Source organism: Elaeis guineensis, chromosome 12 (genome assembly GCF_000442705.2).
Source record: "Elaeis guineensis isolate ETL-2024a chromosome 12, EG11, whole genome shotgun sequence".
In the NCBI taxonomy this organism is placed as follows: Eukaryota; Viridiplantae; Streptophyta; class Magnoliopsida; order Arecales; family Arecaceae; genus Elaeis; species Elaeis guineensis.
In genome coordinates this window covers 84,973,532-84,981,580 of record NC_026004.2, presented here as the reverse complement: position 1 = coordinate 84,981,580, position 8,049 = coordinate 84,973,532, and the positions used below count along the sequence as shown (strand labels likewise).

The 8,049-nt window shown below is 39.6% G+C and overlaps 1 protein-coding gene across 1 annotated transcript; it reads right to left on the bottom strand.

Moving 5' to 3' along the window:
- Window positions 1-1,068: 1,068 nt before the first annotated feature.
- On the bottom strand, window positions 1,069-2,432 carry LOC105034136 (uncharacterized). The gene has a single exon (XM_010909186.2). The coding sequence runs from the start codon at window positions 2,392-2,394 to the stop codon at window positions 1,564-1,566; it is 831 nt and encodes a 276-aa protein (XP_010907488.1). The 5' UTR covers window positions 2,395-2,432; the 3' UTR covers window positions 1,069-1,563.
- Between the last annotated feature and the right edge of the window lie 5,617 nt (window positions 2,433-8,049).

Sequence of the window (8,049 nt, the reverse complement as noted above, 5' to 3'; positions counted from 1 at the left end):
TTAACTTTATAAATTGGTAACTAAGGATAAATTATGTTTCCGATCTCTGAACTAAGTCGGATTTTCTTAAAAGATCTATTAACTATAAAAAGCTAAGATTTAATTCTCGAACTAGAGCCGATTTGATGTTATCCTCAAATGCGATTTTAACCATTTTCTTTCACCAGAAATCCGATGTGGCAAATTCTAATGCTTACGTAGAGTAAGTTTTGCTTGCATGGCTAAAATCAGAGCTGACATCACTTAAAAAATTTTGAAAAATACTGATGATATGGCTAAATCCCTAATTTCATCTTCTTCCCCACTGATCTTCTTCTCATCCCAAAATCCTAATGGCAAAAAAAAAAAAGAAAAAGAGAAAGCCCTCTTCCCTCCATGGCCATTGGCCCCCCTTCCCCACCGCTCCATCTATCCATGACTGTTGCCCCCTCAACCCTTTCTTCTTTATTTCTCACCACTCCATCTCATTGAACTCTCCCTACCTACTTCCTCCTCAAATTTCTCATCTTCGATCTCTCTTTTTTTCATCTCCAAAATTTTAATGAAAAAAAGAAAAAGAAGAAAAATCTCCTTCCCTTCATGATCCCATCCTCCTCCTTTGCTTGATTTGTCTCCTCTACTCATCTCCCATCATCTTCTCCCAATGCCTTCCACCGAGCTAGCATTGGTTTCATCATCTTCTCCTTTCATTACAAACCCCTTTCCTCCATGGCTCCATCCTCTTCAAAGAAGAGAGATCCAAAGTAATCAAAAAACAAAAAGAAAAAAAAAACAATTGGGAAAGAAGAAAGAATCATTATTTTGCCACATCAATAATTTTTTTTTAAATTTAATTTCACATAAGTACTACATAAGAACCAATAGTTGCTACATTAGATTTTCAGTAAGAGAAAGCTGTCGGAATTATGTTTGAAGGCAATATTAAACCGATTCAAATAGTTTGAGTACTAAACTTTAACCTTTTATAGTTTAGGGATCATTTAAAAAAATCTGACTTAGTTTAGATATCATAAATATAATTTCTTCGATAACTAATGGAGAGTTGTTTATCAATTTCTAGTAAGGTGATGCTTTAGTTTTTGCATTTCAATGATTAAAACTGCATGAATGATTTCTCTACTGTTTCTCTTTCACTGCTACTAATCAAGCAATTCGCACAACAGGAGAGTTAATTTAGAAACGAGAGGTCACAGATTTATACTTCGATAGGGTAGCTTGGCTCTGGACAGTGGATTATAAATTTTAATTAGCAGCAGAATTTGATGTCTGCCCACTCCTCCAAAATAAACAAAGAAATTAAAAGAAGAAACATCCAAAACTATCGGTTTACGGCTTCGTAGTGCAAGCTCCCCAGAATCCCGGCATTTCGATGGACGAATGCCAACGAACAAAATGGCATCGAGTTTGCTGCCCTAGGTCTAAGAGCAAGGGCATATGCGGTAAATTATAATAAATCCTTGCCCTTTCTGTCACCTCCTCTAATCGGAGCAATATGGTACCCGGGGATTACAAAATGAAACAAAATTGTTGGTCCATAACATCTAGCGCTGAGGGTCAATATATTTACGAACATGCCCCTGTCGACCACCGGTAGGAGGCGGAGCGGCCGTCCCCGCCGCTTGTTCCCGCGTCCCCCCCAAGATCCCAACCATCCCCGCCACCGCCGAATCGGTGGCTCCCCATCGACGAGAAGGATGACGACGCCGACGATGCTAGCCGGTCCACGTACTCCGTCAACCACCCCCTCGCAACTCCACTGGCAGGCCCTTCCGCCTCCGCCATCTTAGCGGCCTCCAGTTGGTCGACGGATGGGCCCAAAGAAGATGGACGCGCGGGAAGCGGGGGTGCGGGCGCAGGGTGGTCGTCGCGGTGGAGGAGGGTTGCGGAGGTGGCGGATGGTGGCGGCAGGGGAGGGGGAGGGGGAAGAAGGATGGCGGAGCGGCAGAGAGGGCAGGAGGGGTTGGAGCAGAGCCAGGCGGCAATGCAGGGGGAGTGGAACGCATGGTGGCAGGCAGGGAGGAGGCGGAGATCGTCGTCGGGGCGGAGGCGGGAGAGGCAGACGGCGCAGTCCGGGGAGGACTCGGGGGTGCCGGCAGCGAGGGAGAAGGGTGGGAGGGAGGCAATCAAGCCGCTACAATCTTGATCGGACGGTGATGATGATGATGATGAGGAGGAGGAGGAGGAGGACGAGGACGAGGAGCGGGAGAGGAAGCGGAGGAGGAGGTGGATGGACGCGGAGGCGACGAAGACGAAGACGAGGATGGCAACGATGCTGAGGAGGCTGGTGGAGGAGTGGTGGTGGTGGTTGGAGTCCGACGAATACGATGGTAGATTCTCGAGTGCTGGTGGAAGCGGCGGCGAGAATGGAGAGGAGGAGGCGAGAAGGGAGAGCATTTGGGGTTTTACGTTGCTTCTTTTGATGCTGTTCACTTCTTACGCTCTCTCTTACCGTCGATCTTGAACTCTATATACGTATATATTGTGCCCTCCAAGAAGAGACCGTCTTCCCTTCCACACCTGCCTCCACCTATATTATATGATTAGTCAATCAACTAACGTAAAGGCAAGGTGCCGTGGTTTTAGGGACATGTTTGGCCGTATCCACCTATATCTATAGTATATATAGAATTATTAATAATTTTTTTTTATTCAATCAGCTATTGATACGATGGGGAGGGGAAAGATTTTCTTCCATTGGTTCCACTCGAATCTCATAAAAAAAATTAAAAAAAAATAAAAAAAAAAAAAGGAAAAGCTTTTGAAAGTAAGGCTCTAAATCTCTTATCTCTCTTTAATTTATTTTTTCTTTATAATTAAAAATAAAATATATATCCTATTTATAATAAATTGAGTCGTATTATTCTCTTCTAATTTTAATAGAACTCTTTTACTTAAAATAAATGTGTCTAGTAGAAATAATTTTGAAATAGCTAAAATTTTTCGGAAGGTAAAACTCGACTTCTACATCAACTCTATCTTCTATCGTTCTATCAGATTCTTTTCAGATGGAAAACTATACTTGAAAAAAATCTTATCCAAAAAAAAAAATTCAATTGATCAGTCCATTTCAAGATCCACACAAATAAATTTTGACCTAATTGCTGGGTGCCATCTCTTTATGAAATAGTATTTATATCGTAGATCTTAAAAAGTTATTCAATTTTTAAAAAAAATTCATCAAAGTAGGATGTCTAATGACCAAATTATGACCTCCGAAAGTTTTGCTTACAATTTGGCTTCCCAACTTCTTACTCGAGGGACTCCTTATATATAATCTCAGCAAGTGTGGAGCCTAAACCAATGTATTATGGTCTAACTTTACCAACCTTTTCAAATTTCTATTCCTAGATGGCTATTAAAGTTTTGATTTTTCGTAAAACACAAATATAAAAGAAGCATATTCATTGATAATTAAAGGAAGTATTGAATTTGAAAAAGTAATCCTCACTTGTGAAGCTTTTGCTCGAAAAAATTATTATTTATAGATATTAAAATTTTATAGGACATGAAAATCTTGTATCCCCGATCATTAGCTAGTAATATTGACTTCCAAGTAAAAGTGCAATTGCATTTTTTGTTACTTATGATGGTCAGATCACCTGCTCCATACTCGACTTTCATCAACATACTCCAAAAATTCTAAGATTCTAAAATTAGTTTATGACATATCTCATCATCAAGGCATCTTCCTAGAAGATAACGGATGAATACCAAGACTACCAAACTAAACAAGTTGATATATTGCCTCCCAAGCCAAGAGGTGAATCCTTTGAGACTGATCCATGGAGTCTCATAGAAAGTTTCGTTTCATCTATTCAACTTTGTTAATAACTCCTCTAGGTAATAAAGTATAGAACATAATATATGTTGGCACGGCATTCAACATTGTTCTTATTGGAACAATTCTAGCCATTGTCAATAAGGAGTCCCATTGCCACCCCTCCAAGCGATCCAGGACCCTATAAATCAATGGGCCTCATTTGTAAACTTGAGGCTGGCTACTCATTATAGGTACCCACAAATACTGCTAGGCCCCATCACATTCTTCAACACCATAGAATACTTGAATCTGATGCTTGACGTGGAGATCAACCTTAGAGCTAAATTTGATAGTGGATTTGTGAATGTTTACACGTTGAACGGACATCAAGCGATAATCCTCAATTGATATCTATATCTCTAAGATATTGGTCAGAATAGCTTTAGCAATCAATAGACAATCATCAACAAACAATAAACACTTGGAAACCACCAACTGACTTCTGGATATCCTGGTCAAAGGATCAACACAAAGAATGAACAGGTATGGTGACAAAAGGTGGCGCCCACACAGACCGATATTTATTTTTCTCTCTATCTAGCCCCACATTTTTCACTTGGCTGCCTCTCTCTCACCTCCTCCGACCTCGCCTCTTTGGTTTCTCACCGGTGAGAGTACCAGCGCCGCGGGTTCTCTTCTATCAAGAAATGCAAACGAGATACATTGTTCTATATAAACATTTTGAAAAGCAAGAAAAAGGAATAGCCCAGAAGGCTCCACCAAAGACTTCTCTGAGGATTCTTTGACGGAGGTATACATATTTAAATTCAATTGAAGTACAAAAAAAAAACAACAAAAAAGCTTTCCCTAATTGTAATCCTAGCAACAAGCCTGTAACTACAGGGATCAAATTGTTAGGTTTAGGTGTTTTATGCATACAGATTTCAAAATACTTTTTGAAACAGGTAGCGAAAGATTAGATTAAAATATTTTTAATTTACGCATGTATAGATCTAATCTAAACATCTACCGATCTAGTACATATGATGAAAATAAGATAAGCACGCATCTGATTTCAATAAAAATAAATTGGTGATCGAATCACCTATCTGTAGCACTACTTTTCTTCTTCGAGATCTGGATCTAAAGATGTCTGCAGGTTCTGATGAAGCCACACACACGTTCGGCCTCTACAAGTATCCACATGAGGTTATTGGATATCCACACGAAGCTGATGTAGATCAGAAGCATCCGAGATCATCAAGGTGCTAGCTCTCTTTCAGATCTCGCTCCTTTGATTTGGATCTAATCTTCTTCTTCAACTCTTCACAAGATCGGAAGAAGAAGATCCAACGAGAAAAGTTGTACGCGAATACCTTTCGCGCAGGATAGGAGGAATGAAGGGAGAATTTTGAGATGAGAGAACACCTTCTGTCTTTCTCACTTTTTTCTCTCTCTTGGCACATCGGGAGGTGGGCGCCAGAAAGGTGAGCCACAGAAGCAAATGGAGCATGCTAGAAAATTATTTCTGCATAGGAAAAAATCTACGTAGAAAAATCTCATTCCTTCTCTCTTCCACGTCTGCTAAATAGAGGTGTCCAACAATCTCTAACTACCCCAGATAAGATTATTCTTATCTTTGAATCAAATTCAAATCTAGATAAGGATAAAGCCTTATTTGAAGGAGCGAGAAGATTAGGGAAGAGGGCCCTCTCTCTCAATTATGCACGCCAAAGAAGGGGACGAACATCCCCATGTGCACCCCTCCTTTCTGATGTGAAAGGAGAGAAAGAGTCTCAATAAATCTAGGACTCTAGCATCTAATCCAATTTGGTTCATTTCGGATTCAATTCGAATCCAATTCGAATCTGATTCGAGCTGAATTTGAGCCAGACTTAATATTAATCTAATTAGGACTCAAATCTGAAATCTAAATACCTAATTAAACTTAATTAGATCAAGTCTAATCAAATTAAATTTGATTTAATTCAATTAGGACTTGAACCTCAATTTGATCTTATCCAATTGCATTGCAACAATTGCAATTAAATCTTCCTTGCTCACTATTAGCAGATCTTCTACTTGTAACTTTGAAAAATTGATGCAAATTATCAATCATATTGATAATTTAATCATGATCCAACAGTTTGATCTAATCAAACTCCTATTGTGTATGACCCTATGGTTCTCTTCTGTCTAGTAATAAGACATACCATGATCTCCATGATAGTATCATCGAAATACCTTTCAATAGGTTAGAATAATTTCAACTAATACCCATCAAGGATCATCGATCCAAAATAATTCTAGTGAGTTCTCACAATCCATTAGTGACGTTTAGCAGCATGTAGTGACAATCCAGCAGAACAGAATAAATAGAACCTCTAGATGTAGTTACCGTTGAAAGAGGAAAATCGCTTTTCCTCGTAGGATCTTTCAGATTTCACCAAATCTGGGGCGAAATAAATTTAAAAATTTTTTATCCTACATGTATTTTAGATCTAAATCTCTAGATCTAATCTTATTATCTGATATTTTAAATCTAAAATTAAATCTAAAACTATGATGAAAGAAGAAATACCTCAAGGGTAATCTGATTATCCTATAGATGATCTCTGCACAGCCCGAAGTTCTGATGTAGCCACGCAAGCGCCTGGCCTCTACCGGTATCCACTCAGGCAGGATCTGAAACGTCTTCTCCTCATGAATCTATGCTCCAAAAATCAGATCAAAATCTGATTAGGAAGATCTTCAAAAGTCTTCCTGAAGTTGGAGCAGCAGCCTGTCGAAGAAGTCCTACAGCCTTCTGTTCCAGGCGTCACCACGCCTTGGATCTTTCCCAGATGGACGTCCAACTCTTTGGACATGAAGAGGAGAGGAAGGAGAGCAGGGAGGATGTGGAGAAGAGGGGAGGGGGCAGCAGCTATTGGGTTTTGTGCATAAAACAACTTCTACCTCGAAACTCTAGGCGCAGCAGGGTTTATATAGACCCTGTATGCTGCGCAATGCCACATCATTCAATCAATCAAAAAATTTTAATAAATTCTGAAAAAATTTTGATTGGTGGAGTGATGTCATCTGATTATATCAGATAATAACCCCACCTTATCTCCAAAAGATGGCGCCAACATTGGATAAGCACAAATAGAGGTGGCGCCCAAGAGTTTAAATTGATCAAGACTTTCCAATCCTTATCCACTTGGGGCGCCCATTTTAATCCAATTGGGCTCACACCATAATCTGATTATGGCACCCAATTTGATGTGGTTTGACTTGTGGACACTCCACAAAAATTCTCCAATGAGCCCTCTTCAGTTTAAGACCCATATGTCAACTTTTGACAGATGTCCTAAAATGAAATTGGCAGGTGCTAGAAATTAGCAGTTGTTGTCTTAAATTTATCTCATGAATTAAGACAAGCCTTTTCTGAGCTGGACAAATTTCATTTAGACTGAGAGAAACCTTCTTAAGGTTCTATGGATGAGTCAAATCACATTTGACTCAGTAGAGACAGAAAAGATTACACGAGGAGAAAGTTAGACTCAATCGTGTGCTAGCACGATTTTCTTGAACCTAATTGGATCTTATCCAAATCAATTGGATTAGCCCAATTAATGACATCCAGATCCTAACCCTTGTTTATATGACCCAGTTAGGTTCAATTCTGTATGGTAATGAGACATGTCGTGATCTCATCATCGACATTATCGAAACTCCTTTCGATGGATCAGAACTCTTCTGATTCAGACAATTAGAATGATCGATCATCAATATCATTCTAATTGCTCCCAAAATCCACCAGTGACACTTAGCAGTATGTGGTGGCAACCCATCAGAACTGAAGATGAACCTCTCGGTGTAGCTATCTGTGTGATTGAGTTCCTCTATCATGAGTCCCGACTAAATTAGGGTTAAGGTGAATTCGTCAAACCCAACATCAGTCATATGAGTTAATCGATCAATCCGAGTCCGATGTGAAACCTTAATGAAAAATTTTTATCTATTATTTCACTCTGCAATGGCCATGGGCTTAAGGACTCGATCTTTCAATTATCATAGGACTACTCCTCTCATCTAACAAGGTTGATAGATCCCATCTTGGTGCGACCTAGTTTCTACAATGAATATGCTACAGCCAATATACACCTCATGATTCCGAATGGCTAGGAAACCAAGTTATGGTGTAGTCAAACTATAACACACTCAAGGTGAACTGTCGATGCACCTCAAATCAAAGAACTAGATACACAACTGCAGCATCGAGCTAGTCATTGACGAGAAGGTAGACT